The sequence below is a fragment of the Haliaeetus albicilla genome, chromosome W (assembly GCF_947461875.1).
Source record: "Haliaeetus albicilla chromosome W, bHalAlb1.1, whole genome shotgun sequence".
NCBI lineage: Eukaryota > Metazoa > Chordata > Aves > Accipitriformes > Accipitridae > Haliaeetus > Haliaeetus albicilla.
In genome coordinates, this window is record NC_091515.1 from 15,860,179 (window position 1) to 15,874,855 (window position 14,677).

Below are 14,677 nucleotides of genomic sequence, written 5' to 3' on the forward strand. Positions count from 1 at the left end.
TTTTAAGGTACCTGATTATATTTTTCCAGCACTTATGGATCTTAAATGATGCCTTGCTTGCATAAGGCGTTTTTTCCCCTTAAAATAAAGGAAGATATGTTGGGTGCAGTCATCAACCATCCCCTCCATCTCAGTTGATATTGCTTTGGTCTAATTCTCATGACTCCCCTTTAAGCAGTCAGCAAGTACCCTTCAGCAAGTACCAATCATCAAATTTTGTATCTTCAATATATATGTATGTTTCCTACTTCAACAAAAGCTGTTGTACATCTATGTCATGAAGTGTTAACATAACACTGCTATTTTTTACTTCATAGTGTAATGTTAGGAGACGGCTATTCTGAGTGAATGCATTTGGCAGTTCTGGCTTGAGTAGGCCTTGTCTTCCTCTCCCAAGCTACCCCGTCTGCTCTGCCAGACCAACCATTTCTTCAGCTGTATTGTAAACTAGATGCAGAAGTACACGAGATTGATATTTAGTTTTTAATTTGGGGGGAGGGGGGCTTTTGTCTCTTTCAGTTTAGTTCCTAAGCAGCATTGCTTCTGAAACTGCATCTAGAGATGCACTGGCAATAGTTTAGCAATAGAAAATCTAAAATTAAAAGTATAAGTGAAATAGAACTGTTCCTTATGGTGCTGGATTCCTGGATTTGGCCTGTTTGTGCAAGAGGATGAGATCCTAATGTGCAGTTGAATTAATTTCTTTTAATAAAAAGATTATTGCCTGAAACCCTCAAAGAATTTGAGAAATGAGGAAGCTGATTTCTATTTGGGTTTTTTATTTATTAGTGATAGACATTACGTTTCTGGAAGCGTCCTTGTAAAAAAAGTCACAACTATTCATAGCTTACAGATAGAGGATTATAGAATTGTACGGGAATAAAGTGACGTGAAATAATTTTCCAAGCACAATTCTAAGCTAACAATTATTGAAATGTAATGATTAAAATGTTTTTTCTTGAAAGCATCTGCTAAAAGTTGTTTGGTTTTTTTGTTTTAATTTCTTATAGTCGAACAAGTCAACTTTCAGTCTCAACGCTATTGGAGATGTGTAAAGGCCAAGTGGGAGAGCTGGCAGTTGGGAGAGAAATACTTAAATCTGGTAATAATAGCTCTTCATATGTAACTGAATTATAATTACAAGCAAATATACTGAAGTGGTTTAAATTTAATACAAGTTTTATCCTGTATTTGCCAGCATGGCAAAGAGAACAGTGTTGCTCTCAGCAGTTTGGGGGGAGGGTGGTGTTAATTTGGGTGCACATTGTGTATTTCTGTATGATATAGTTCTGATCTTGATTTAGATCAGAATTTAGATTGTGAACATATCTAATCCTTATTTTATCAACTTTTTTTATAGGGTCTATTGGTATTGGTGGTGTTGATTATGTCTTAAACTGTATTCTCGGAACCCAAACCGAGTCTAGCAACTGGCAAGCGCTACTGGGGCGATTTTGTCTAATAGACAGACTTCTGTTGGAATTTCCTGGTGAATTTTATCCCCACATTGTCTGTGGAGGTGTTTTACAGGCTGATACTGTAGTAGACAGGTACTTTAACTATATGACTATTACTCTTTGTAGTTGAATGTGTTGTTGGTGATTTTTTCAAAAATTGGTAGTTTTAATTCCTGTAAACAAATAGTGTATATTTATATGCAAAAGTGCACCTACTTTACAGAGTAAATGGTTGCCTTTTTTTAACTTCTGACCTGTGAAACCAATTCTGAGGCACCAGTGCAGCAATAAGTCTCCTTTCTACTGCAGAACTGACAGCTAAATAGATTATCTTGAAATGGCTTTCTTGGCACTAGTTAACTAGAGCATATCAGTTTATAAGATGCTTCTTTTCTTTTCTTTTCTTTTCTTCTTTTTTAACTTTCAGGTATAAGAAACTTCTCTCCCTCTTAAATTTCACCTTGCAGTCAATTGACAGTTCCCACTCAGTGGTTGGAAAATTATCGCGGAGAGTATTTTTGAGTGCAGCAAGAATGGTGGCAAGAGTGCCCCATGTTTTTGTAAAGCTATTAGAGATGTTGAGTGTGACAAGCTCAACTCATTACACAAGGATGCGTCGACGTCTGATGGCAATAGCAGATGAAATGGAAATTGCAGGCGCCATCCAGCTAGGCATGGAAGAAATGCACTCTGGGGAATGTCGACATGACTTTTTGCAGCTACCTGTACCAGATAACTCTCCAGAAGCTACAGAAAGTAATACTCCTAACAATATTGTCCAGTTATCAAGGAAAAGTGAGAAAAGTTTAGGTGATAAAAAACTGAGTGCCAGTCCAGAGGACACTTCTGAGATGCTGGCTGGACTTGCTGTGGGACTTCCCGTTTCATCAGTAACCACTGAGCAACTGAAGCAAGCCATTCAAACAAAAGGAAGAACCCCCAGTCAGTGTTTGAACTCTTCTCCCTTGTGCAGTCATTCTCAGTCACTATTCCCAATGTTTCTGTCTCCTTCAAACTCATCTGTACTAGCTGGCACTGTAACAGATGTCTCTAAACTCAGACCTCAGGGATTCATTCCCTGCAAAATCCCCTCACCTTCTCAAACACAGAGGAAACTTTCTCTCCAGTTTCAGAGAAACTGTTCTGAAAATAAAGAACCAGAGAAACTTTCTCCAGTTTTTACCCAAGCCAGGCCATTGCCGTCCAGTCACATACACAGGCCAAAGGCGTCGCGACCCACCCCAAGTGATGTGAACAAGCAGGGAGAAACCTCAAAAAACAGTATGACACTTGACCTGAATGATATTTTGCATTGTGATGGCAATAGTAGTAGCAGTGTGGTTATACCAAGTGAAGAGACAGTGTTCACACCAATAGATGAGAAATGTCAATTGGACGTTAATGCAGAGCTCAATTCCAGTATTGAGGACCTGCTGGAGGCCTCCATGCCAACGAGTGATGGCACAGTTACATTCAAGTCTGAAGTTGCAGTTCTTTCTCCTGAATGGGCAGAAAATGATGATACTTACAAAGATGATGTAAATCATAATCAAAAATGCAAGGAAAAGATGGAAGCTGAAGAAGAGGAAGCTTTAGCTATTGCTATGGCAATGTCATCATCTCAAGACGCCCTGCCAATAATTCCCCAACTACAGGTTGAAAATGGTGAAGATATCATAATCATTCAGCAGGATGTAAGTATATATATGGTAATTTAGCATAAGTTTCAACTGAGGTTCACTGAATTCATAAAGCAGTGCTGTTGTATTTCCAAAGTTATATAAAACAAAGGGACTCAATACCCTCTCCTAGAAGTTGGAGTATAAATAGTCTACCAGTTGAGGGTGCTAACAGAATCCTTCTATGGTTATTAACAAGTTTAGAGACAGTATTTGGAACAGAGACATCATGTCATATACTAACCTTTAAAATGGCAAAGAAGAAAGTGTAAAAGTGGGGAAACAGGAAATGAGAACAAAGGTTTTAAGTAGGAGAAAAACTGTACTGGGTCTTAATGCTGATTTACTTTGAAAGCAATTGTACAAAACCAAATTAGTTTCTGAAAGAAAAGGCAGATAGAGTAGGAAGAGATCTTGCTGTCAGCGTATCTTGAGAGAGATGTGAGATACTTTAGAAATCAAAAAAAAGGTGTTTGTTTGCAAATGGACAAAAGCATAAGAAATAAGAATAGAGAAAGAAAGGAGTATTTTATAAAAGCTCACAAAATGGTTGAGTGTATTGACTTGAGAGTAAGATAGGTGCTGGAAGATTGTGAGGCTGCATGCCTAGGAAAGGTAACAGACTTAGAGTTACTGGAAAGAGGAATGAAATGTTGGGTTTTGTGATCCTTTGCATGAGGTAACAACATGTGAAGCATAAAATGACAGAAATAAATTAAGTAGAAAACATGATTTTGTGTTGACTAAAGCCTTGACTAGACATGAGATCAAGAATAGAAAAAAGTCTTGCTCCTATTTGTGTCCTTACATCTTGCCTTTCACCTTCAGGTAGTAACACAGAGGAGGCTCTCTGTTCTTACATACAGTAGGAATATGTGGATTAAGGAATACACTGGTGTTCTGGTCTCGACTGAAACATATATAATGTGCAGTACAAATAACTGTAAGGGAGAGGAGAGGCATATAAACTTGGATGTTTCATAACCTTCCAGAATGTCTACATTTTAGATGCATATTAGTAAACATGGGATTGATTTGGAATTTAATTTGCAGACACTAGAAACCCTGTCTGGACATATCAAAGCAAAACACCATTACAGAGAAGATGCAGAATGGCTTAAAGGTCAGCAAATTGGTCTTGGAGCTTTCTCTTCCTGTTACCAAGCTCAAGATGTAGGAACAGGGACATTAATGGCTGTAAAACAGGTAAATACTTAACTTTCTTGAATATATTGTGCTTGTTCTTCAATATTTCCTTGAAATATTAAATATAAAAGTGCTCTGCTCTCACAGACTTCTGTTCCCTACTTCTCCATCATGTGTACTCACATGATACATAATACAAAGTCTTTATGTGCATGGAATTAACATAATGTTTTCGGTTTCTTTTACTTCTTAAAAGCGGGGGGGGGGGGGGGGAAGTACTTTTTTTATATGTCCCTTTTCTTTCATAGTTCTTCAAATGCATTTTTGTTCACAAATCAGTGACAGAGATAGGAGTGGAGTCCAGGTCTCTTGATTCCAAATTGATGCTCTATTTGAAAGATAACTATTAAAAGTAATTTCCCCTTGTCAAGATTTTTTCCTAAAACAGTTTAAGCGGAGGAAATTTAGTTTAATGCTTGTTTCCTCTGATCCAACAGCTAACTTTGAGGCAAGTATTTTTAATATTTAAATTATTAGATACAAAAATGTGACCGAGAAAAGAGGCCCAAATGCACATGCTTTGCTCAAGATTTTGGAAGGTTCTAGACGTTGAGTAAATCTACACTTAAGGTGCCCTAGGTCTGAATCAGTGATATCAACATAGAGGGAATCTTAGTCCTAACATTTTCTTATTAATTCTAGAATGAACTTATATCTATGGAATTGAGCAATTTCAAAACATTTAATCAGGGAAAGAATATCTGTCATCAGGTATTTCTCCTTTGAAACTCTCTTGCTTGTGAAAGAGTAGGACTGTCCATGTGGTCCTTGAGGTTCCTCCTGGAGAGATGATGACGATTCTGAGGCCCAGGGGAAATTCTCTGCAGCATACTATTATTTCAGATTTAGTATGGATCAGAGCTGGGGTTGGCTCCAGTTCCATTTCTGGACTTCTGATTAGCTCTTTTTTTTTGCCCATCAACTTCTGGGATAAGAGGTTTAGTTATGAAACATGTAGTATGGTTAAACTGGTAAAAAGTCTTATAAATAACATCACTGTCAGAATCCTGTTTCAGGCCTTATCTTTCTTCCTTTTCTTCAACATCTGAAAAAAAAAAATTCCTAGTTTAAGCAGAGGAGAGTGAAGAGGGAAGTTTCCCCACGCCACACTTGGAGAGATTTTTGTTGGTATTTCTCCAGAAGATCACTCTTAATTTTCTATGACTCACATGGAGATATATGGTCTCAGCTGAAGGGACTTGAGATAAAAGAATGCTTGCTATTTCCAGATGGTGAAAAGGGACAGAAAACCATCCATTGTTGTTACTGTACTGAAGGGGGATGGTTACAGGACTGATAATTATATAAGGTAAATCTGAATACCGTATTTCAAAACAGGTGACTTATGTCAGGAACACATCATCTGAGCAAGAAGAAGTAGTTGAAGCACTGAGAGAAGAAATAAGGATGATGAATCATCTGAACCATCCTAACATTATTCGGATGTTGGGTGCTACATGTGAGAAGAGTAACTATAACCTCTTTATTGAATGGATGGCAGGTAAACAACTGTATGCCAAAGAAAATGAAAGTATCAGTTGAGTCTTGAACTATGTAGTTTCATACTGCAAAATATTCCATGCATCACTTCAGTTTGCAAACTTATATATTTATTGCTGTTGGTAACCGGTATAAAGGTTTACTTCCAGAACAGTTTAAACGGTATTCCTACTGGCACAAGTATTGAATTTTCCATACCTAATCTGTCATACAATTAAAGTAATTGGAAGCCCTGAACAAAAATTCTACTACTACCTCAATTTCTGAATTTAAATGAGGAGTTATCTATTGGGTTTGTGTGGCAGGGTTTTGGGGAGGGGGGGCTGCAGGGGTGGCTTCTGTGAGAAGCTGCTAGAAGCTTCCCCTATGTCTGATAGAGCCAAGTGCCAGCCAGCTCCAAGACAGACCCGCTGCTGGCCAAAGCTGAACCAATCAATGACAGTGGTAGCACCTCTGTGATAACATATTTAAGAAGGGGGAAAAACTGCTGCACAACAGCAGCTGGAAGAGTGAGAATATGTGAGAGAAACAACTCTGCAGCCACCAAGGTCAGTGAAGAAGGAGGGGGAGGAGATGCTCCAGGTGCCGGAGCAGAGATTCCCCTGCAGCCCGTGGTGAAGACCATGGTGAGGCAGGCTGTCCCCCTGCAGGCCATGGAGGTCCACAGTGGAGCAGATATCCACCTGCAGCCCATGGAGGGCCCCACGCTGGAACAGGTGGATGTGCCCAGCCGGAGCAGGTGGATGTGCCCAAAGGAGGCTGTGACCCTGTGGGAAGCCCATGCTGGAGCAGGCTCCTGGCAGGACCTGTGGAGAGAGAGGAGCCCGCGTTGGAGCAGGTTTGCTGGCAGGACTTGTGACCCTGTGGGGGACCCACGCTGGAGCAGCCCTGTTCCTGAAGAACTGTACCCTGTGGAAAGGACCCATGCTGGAGCAGTTTGTGAAGATCTGCAGGCTGTGGGAAGGACCCATGTTGGAAAAGTTTGTGGAGGACTGTCTCTTGTGGGTGGGACCCCATGCTGGAGCAGGGGAAGAGTGTGAGGAGTCCTGCCCCTGTGGAGGAAGGAGCAGCAGAGACAATGTGTGGTGAACTGATCTCAACCCCCATTCCCCATCCCCCTGTGCCACTCGGGGGGAGGAAGTAGAGAAGCCAGGAGTGAAGTTGAGCTGGAGAAGGGAGGGGTGGGGGGGAAGGTTTTTTAAGATTTGGTTTTATTTCTCATTATCCTACTCTGATTTGATTGGTAATAAATTAAATTAATTTCCCTGAGTCGAGTCTGTTTTGCCCATGATGGTAATTGGTGAGTGATCTCTCCCTGTCCTTATCTCGACCCATGAGCTTTTCGTTATATTTTCTCTCCCCTGTCCAGCTGAGGAGGGGGAGTGATAGAGTTGCTTTGGTGGGCACCTGACATCCAGCCAAGGTCAACCCATCACAAGTTAGAAACTTTGAGACACAGACACTTCAGTTGGAAATATATCAAACTATTGCATTTTTAATGTACCTGTGTAATTTTAAATTATTATTAAAAATAACTTTGCTAGAAAGTTTGGGATACCTGTCACTTGGGTTTTGTCCCAAGCATTTTCATAAAATTTGTGTGAGGTGACATGCAAAGGCATTTGAGAAGTACATTTCTAATAATAGGGAGTAAGCAGGATGCTTTGGGAAAATCATGTTCAAATCTTAAATATATGAAGTGGTAATTTTAGTAATAAATAGTGAAATCTCTTCATTATTGTACAGAGCAGGTACAAGAAAGTTTATATCCTTTTTAAGATGGAGCTTTATTAATTTTACAAATGGGATTATGTTGTTGCAGTCCAGTTACCAAGACTAGATTTGGTGTTTTATACATCCTTGTTTCTTATAAAAGAAAACATTGCACCTTAACTTATGTTCTTTGGCAGAAACCACTTAGCAATACCAAAGTGGTAACATCAAAGCCCAAGTATGTGTTTATTACAAGCAACAGTACAGAAAATGTTTTCTCAAAACTAAGGGTGCTTAACTCTTAAGTATAATTTTTCTGAAACAGTATTATTTAGATAATGAAATGTCAGGAACTGTCTTTACCTCATTCAAGCCCAAATTATATTAGAATACTTTGAGAGGCACAATGGAAATCCAAAATCTTGAGGATCTAGATGCCACTTTTGGAAAACAGAGGAAGATACTGCTTTTCCTTGCTTGTATACTTGCTTCTATATATTTGTACTTAGATGATAACAAAAGTAAATTAAGATCCTCAGAGGGAACACTTACTGGAGGCTGCACGTATCTATTGCCCCAAAGAAAGCTAGTGTTATACTACTTGAAAACCTTAGTGCAAAATGTAGATATAAATATACGTAGTTTTTTATCAGCAACAGTACTTTGTACAATAAGGGATTTGTACATTCTTTTAAGGACAGATGAAAATATTAGGAAGCATAAAGACTTGTCTTTAATGTGTACAGTTCCAAGTAAAAAGTAATTAAGTAACCAAGTATATTACTTTTTGCCTATAGAACTTTTAATGTTGGGGGGGGGAATCTAATTATAAAGTAGGAATATCAATACCAAGTTCCAATTTTAGGAGGCATTACTGCATTCTACTATTATGAAATATAAGTGTTAATAAATTGTATTTTTTTATCTTCTAGGAGGTTCAGTTGCTCATTTGTTAAGTAAATATGGAGCCTTCAAAGAATCTGTTATTATTAATTACACAGATCAACTGTTACGTGGCCTTTCTTACCTCCATGAGAATCAGATAATCCATAGAGATGTTAAAGGTGAGAATTATTTAGAATGTCTTAAAAAGGAATATTCAGAAAGGAGCACCTATTTTGGCTTGAGACCTATTGCTTCTCTTGGATACCATCTCAAGAGTGTTTTTTCTATTGGGTTTGTCTGATCATACTTAAGAACCTTTAATTACTGAAATTAATCAGAACATTCATAGTATACTTGGGGATACTTGCTACCTGTGCCAGTGGTTTAGAAAAATTTCTTTTCTGAATTTGTTAAAAAAAATTATGAAGTTGCCATATAGCTTTAAAGATTGTTAGTTAAATTAATTGTAAATACCCTGAAATAATAGTAAAATCTGTGAATAAGCCAAAATACAGAGGTCATGTTTCTAATGTATAGGAATATTATGATGGGGTTTTTTCCTTCATCCTAATTGAACATAAACACAGTTGTACTGTTTGATGAACAAGATGTGGACTCTATTGGGAAATACCAGTCTTATTAAACTTCTCCCTGTAATGTCACTATAGCTGTCCATAAACTGGAGAGATATCCAGATAAGTAGCAACATAGCGATGGCAAATATTTGCCTTTTAATATTTCTCCTTAAAATAGGAAAACTTTCAATTGCTCTGTAAGTTTCTTCAGGACAACTCAAAGTTGCTTCAGGATGAAATAAGTTTAAATTTCACAGGGAGCTGCAGGCAATGAAAACCTCCAGGATTTTAGGTCACCGTTTTCTTTCATTATTCCATCTCCAGGTATTGTTCCAGAATCCTGTGTTTGCCCTACTTTGAAAGTTTGATTGCTTCTCTAAATCTCTCGGACAGCCTCAAGCTGTGTGCAGTATCATTCAGGCATAACAGAAAAGTGACATTATTAACTTTGTCCTTGATTTTTAGATCTCCTTGATATTGTGAGTGGGGACCATCAACCTTATTTATAGCTTTGAAACAGAGGGAGGATGAGTGTCTTTTCATCCTTTTGCCTTTAATAAAAAGCCAACTAGCAGTATTTTTATTATGCTGTTGACAGGTGCCAATTTGCTAATTGACAGCACAGGTCATAGATTAAGAATTGCTGATTTTGGAGCTGCAGCCAGGTTGGCATCAAAAGGAACTGGTGCTGGGGAGTTTCAGGGACAGTTGTTGGGAACTATTGCATTTATGGCACCAGAGGTAAGAAACCAGTTTTGGAAGTTACTTCAAAAAGTTTGTACTCTTTAAGCTAATTCATACAGCCAAATAACAGAAAATTGCTGTAAATGCTTCAAATGTGTTTTAAATGTACTTGTTCTAAAAAATAGGAATGATGCCAACATGGCAATAATGATATTTCTTTCTTGCTGTCAAAGTTGTTCTAAGTAATTTGTTATAAGATACATAATAAGTATTGTTATTAAAGATCAAATGACCATTTGGTCAAAAGCTAACTATTGCAAGATACTTTGCTTTGCCCCTTAATCAGGCATTTTATTTACTAGCTCTCTACAGCTGTATAAATCTTATGGCATTTACATCACTGATCACTCTCTCAACCTGAAATGTTAATCAGAATGCACTTGATTGATGATTTTTTTTTTTTTTATCTAAATTACTTAGAGTTAAGAGACTTTGAAGTGGATAATCTGAGCTTTGATCTGTCCAGGTTCTGAGAGGTCAGCAATATGGTAGGAGCTGTGATGTGTGGAGTGTTGGCTGTGTTGTTATAGAAATGGCTTGTGCTAAACCTCCCTGGAATGCAGAGAAACACTCCAATCATCTTGCTCTGATATTTAAGGTGAGGTACTTTGTTGCTACAAATATGCTACAAAAGACACTGACTAATTTCATATACAGCAATGTGAATTTTAGAAAAGTATACAAGTAGTAGGGTTTGTTGCAATGGCTCTTCTTTATATTGGAGCTGTTAGTACAAAATCAATACTGATATTTGCTTGTTTTAAAAAAAAAAGGCTACCAACACAATAATATGCAGGAAAAGCTCTGTTCTGAGATATAAATGCATTAAAAAGAAAAATTTGGGAATAGAGTTGATCTTGACTCTAGGCAGAAGATTGGTATTTGAATTCTTTCTTTACAATCCTGTAAAATATAGGAGCAAAAGAAGTTTTTCTACCATAAAACATTTGTGTGCATTCATATTTCATAGTGGGGAATGTCCTTTGGGTAAAAACCTGATGTTCCATGTTCAGATTTTGCTGAAAGATATTTACCATTATGCCATGCTATATATGAATATTATTCCTCCTTCTTCTAGGTCATCTATTTTGGCATTCATGTTTCTTACTAATATCAATTAGGTATATTTAATTCTAAAAATCTAGTTGAACTGTAGGCATGAATAAAGAAAATACTGCCACAAGTGAAGAAAGTGATTAGCATCTTCACTAGCATGAGTGAAGAAAGTGTTTCCACAAAACGGAACTAGCACAGTGGTATTCAAATATGTTCTAATTAAGTACAAATCAATTATCATGAGAGATGTAATTGTCTTGGTTCTGTGTCTGTGTGAATCTGCTGGTGAGACCCTAGTGTTTTCAGTCTTGCTTAATTGGATCTAGAGAAGATGAAAATTAATTTGATTGGGAGTGATCTGCTTCTATCTGAGAAAGATTGCCCTTTGGGGTGGTAGCAGAAATACAGTAAGACAATGCAAGAGAGCATACCCAGCTTAACCATATCATAATGTAACATTGCTCAGCTTAATATATCTTAATGTTTGCTTACACTATGCCAGTTAACAGTGATGGCAAGTATTAGACTAAAGAATACCCGTAAGTGTGGCATAAGAGCTTTTCTTATGGCCTGCTTAGCAGATGATTACTGCAGAATCTTGCTGTAAGAGGAAAATTTAGAGAAAAGTGCAAGGAGAGAGGCAGACTGTGAAAAGTAATAGAGCATGTTTTATTGGGGAAAGAAGCATAAAGGGAACTTAAGACCCATTTTGTAAAATGGAAGCAGTAATGTAATCCTCAAACTGCAGTAGGAAATATGCTAAATGGATAAAAGCTCATAATATAACTAGTCAGCTGAAAATTATTAGCTTGTTGAAGGTTTTTGGGGGTAGGAGAAGGGGCTTAAGAATCACTGACTTCTAAAAAAGTTATTTTCCCTTTGTTCAGATTGCTAGTGCAACTACTGCTCCATCAATCCCTTCACATCTGTCTCCTGGTTTGAGAGATGTGACTCTTCGGTGTTTAGAACTTCAACCTCAGGACAGACCTCCATCAAGGGAGCTGCTGAAACACCCAGTCTTCCGTACTACATGGTAGCTACTTATGTGTAAGGCTGATATACTTAAGAAGATGCTATTGAATATACAATAACTGTCTTGCAGTGCAATTAAGCACAGCAGCTTGTATTATTCTGCTGGCCTTAATGATAGATACATCAAGGATATAAGGCCAGTGGACGACCCTACCTAAGTATGTGATTGACAAATCAAGATCTTTACCTAAGCTCAGTATGCAACATTTCACAACTTGTGCAGAGACTTGTAAACTGTACCTTTTCAAACATCTGGCTCTATGTGAGCACAAAAGCATTTTTCCTTAAATCTGCATGATTATTTAGCAGATAAGTGATTTTTATTTTATTTGGAGCACTTTTTCAGCAATATTAGCAGCTGAGGGGCTCAGGATCTATTTTAAATATAGCAATCACTGTTCCATTTCATATCACATAGATGTAAGCAGAGGGTTCTGCAATTAGTCAGTTTTCAGCACTGGTTAAAAGGAAGTTCTGTATCTGTCTCTTTTAATTATGCAAAGTTCTTTGATTAACAAATCCAAATGTTGATGGATACTTAAAAAAAAACATTTTGCCTTCCTTAAAGCAAGAGCAGGCAGTTGTGGTTCACTGTGCATTTACTGCTGGTCATGTAATTTCTTTTGAAATTAAAGTTTGTTTTCATTGTATTTTTAACTTTCAGGGAAAGGCGATCTTTTAAAATAGTCTTTAGAAAAAGATGCAAACTGTGTCATGGAACATCTTACTGACATGAGTTTTAAAAAGATTTGCTGGAAATCGAATAAAATAAAATGCCATCTTCAAGTCAGTGTTTCAGCCTCTGATAGTATAGGTTATTTTTAAAAAAAATGTTTTGCATAAAACAACTTAGTCTGAATCGTGCTAAAAGTTGAGTCGGCTTTTCATATAGCAGTTTCTTCTGGCAAATCGTGTAGAGAAGTTTCATGTCAAAGGCCCCAAGCCCAGCTCCCATTAAAGTTTATGGGAGACTTTGTCCTGTACTTCAGTGGGAGCAGGTGCCACCTATGAGCAAATCTCATTCTTTGTGTAATAAAACTGAGGTCACATTCTCCACTGATAACAAGTTTTACCTGCTGTTTTCCTTCTGCTGTACATCATCTATTTACTGTAGCCATTAGTGATAATTTAATTTGAAAATGTTAAAAATATTACCATAAGAAAGGTATTTATTTTAACAAGAAACAAACTTGGACTTGAAAAACAAGGTTAAGTAAAATGTGAAGTAAAGCTTCACCTGTAGTGCAAAACTTGTGTTTTTAGCAGGTGTGCTTTTAAAATTATTTTAAAGGCAGGTTTTTAGATTCTGATGCATGTAATGCTGAAGGAAAATGGCAGCTTTTCTTTTGCCTTTTTAAGAGGGGGGATCTTTTTAAATCAAATACTCATTGTGTTTAATCAATTTGGAGGAAAAAAAATACTGTTCATGTTTTAACTCTTCAGAAGCCAGTTGAATTGTTGGACTGAAATTGGTTATTTTCAAAGACTCAAGACAAACTAAATAAGCTATAGTAAATTAAAAATGTACAATACAAATTGGAAGTAAAACATCTTAAAGATAAGTTTACAGGGATGATAGTGCTCATACTGATAAAAAGCAGTGTCATTAGTTGTGAATGTGTTTCTTTTGGAAACTTTACATTCCTTTGTTTTGAAAGATTGGCAGAATTTGAAGAGTTAAAAAGATAATACTGAAATGTGAAGTTTGGTAGTTCTGTTTTGTACTTGACTTTTTTTGACCACTTTAGAATTTCTCATTCTAATAAGATTGTTTCCGAGTCTTTCTTATGTACAAGCTTTAAAGGATGCCCTCTTGCCAATTCATGTACTGAAAGATCAGTTGTCAGATTACTGCTGTTTCTGGCAGAAATGTAAACTGTATAAACTGATGAACCTCAGCTAATCAGTATTACTTTGTAGATCACCATGCCTACCACATTTCAAACTCAAACTGCCTCTAGGTGTCCAAATGTATTTGTTTGAGTTTGTGTTTCCCTCAACTTGCTGGTAGTTGTGGTGTTTTTAACATGCAGATGTGATGCAATATTTTTATTTTCTTTGGATCAAAGCTGGACTGAAAATTGTATTGTGTAATTATTTTTTGTGTTCTTAATGTTATTTGGTACTTAAGTTGTAAATAACATCTACTGCTGTTTATTCCAGTTTCTACTACCTCAGGTGTCCAATAGAGTTTCTTCTACCAAAGTTCACTTTCACAATGAAATTATATTTGCTATGTGATGGATTCCTAAGATTTCCGGGGCTTAAGGGCTAACTTCTATTAGCACCTTACTGTGCAAGCAAATTTTACAGAAATCTCTGGGTTAAGAAATTTGGCTTTGTTGTATCCTTTGTTATTTTAAATATATCAAGATATTTTAATTAAGTTTTTACCCCATTGAACCAATTTTATATAGTATAATTTGTACCTATTTTGGTGTTTTTTCTTTATAGTAAATAAAAGTTTTTGAACAAATTTTGTCCTTTGCTTATTTTAATGTAAATATGTTCAATTTAACAATGTGAATAAAATACTTCTGATACACTTCACTGTTTATATACAAGTTCATATACAATACCTGATATAATAAGACTTTATTTCTAATATTAAATGACATATGAATATCAGTTGATATATGTATATTTTCAGTATATCAATGAAGAATGCTTAGATAAAGGGCAGCAACAAACACTAAATATTTTTTTTAATTGATAATAAAGGTAGGAACTGCTCTGTATCTATGAACCTCATTTTGCTTATGCCTTTAGATCTAACATTAAATGTCTACATTTCGCGTTACTACAGAAACATAACTATTAATTGCCAAGT

At 36.7% G+C, this 14,677-nt stretch overlaps 1 protein-coding gene across 1 annotated transcript in view; it reads left to right on the forward strand.

Moving 5' to 3' along the window:
• Positions 1–14,392, forward strand: part of LOC104319316 (mitogen-activated protein kinase kinase kinase 1) — a 97,938-nt gene extending 83,546 nt beyond the window's left edge. Inside the window, exons 12-20 of the mRNA XM_069775392.1 lie at positions 1,011–1,102; positions 1,361–1,550; positions 1,885–3,151; positions 4,190–4,342; positions 5,681–5,843; positions 8,488–8,619; positions 9,614–9,756; positions 10,226–10,357; positions 11,703–14,392. Of these exons, the coding sequence (XP_069631493.1) occupies positions 1,011–1,102; positions 1,361–1,550; positions 1,885–3,151; positions 4,190–4,342; positions 5,681–5,843; positions 8,488–8,619; positions 9,614–9,756; positions 10,226–10,357; positions 11,703–11,852 (2,422 nt within the window). The 3' untranslated portion in view covers positions 11,853–14,392. The remainder of the gene's footprint in view (positions 1–1,010; positions 1,103–1,360; positions 1,551–1,884; positions 3,152–4,189; positions 4,343–5,680; positions 5,844–8,487; positions 8,620–9,613; positions 9,757–10,225; positions 10,358–11,702) is intronic.
• Positions 14,393–14,677: the final 285 nt, after the last annotated feature.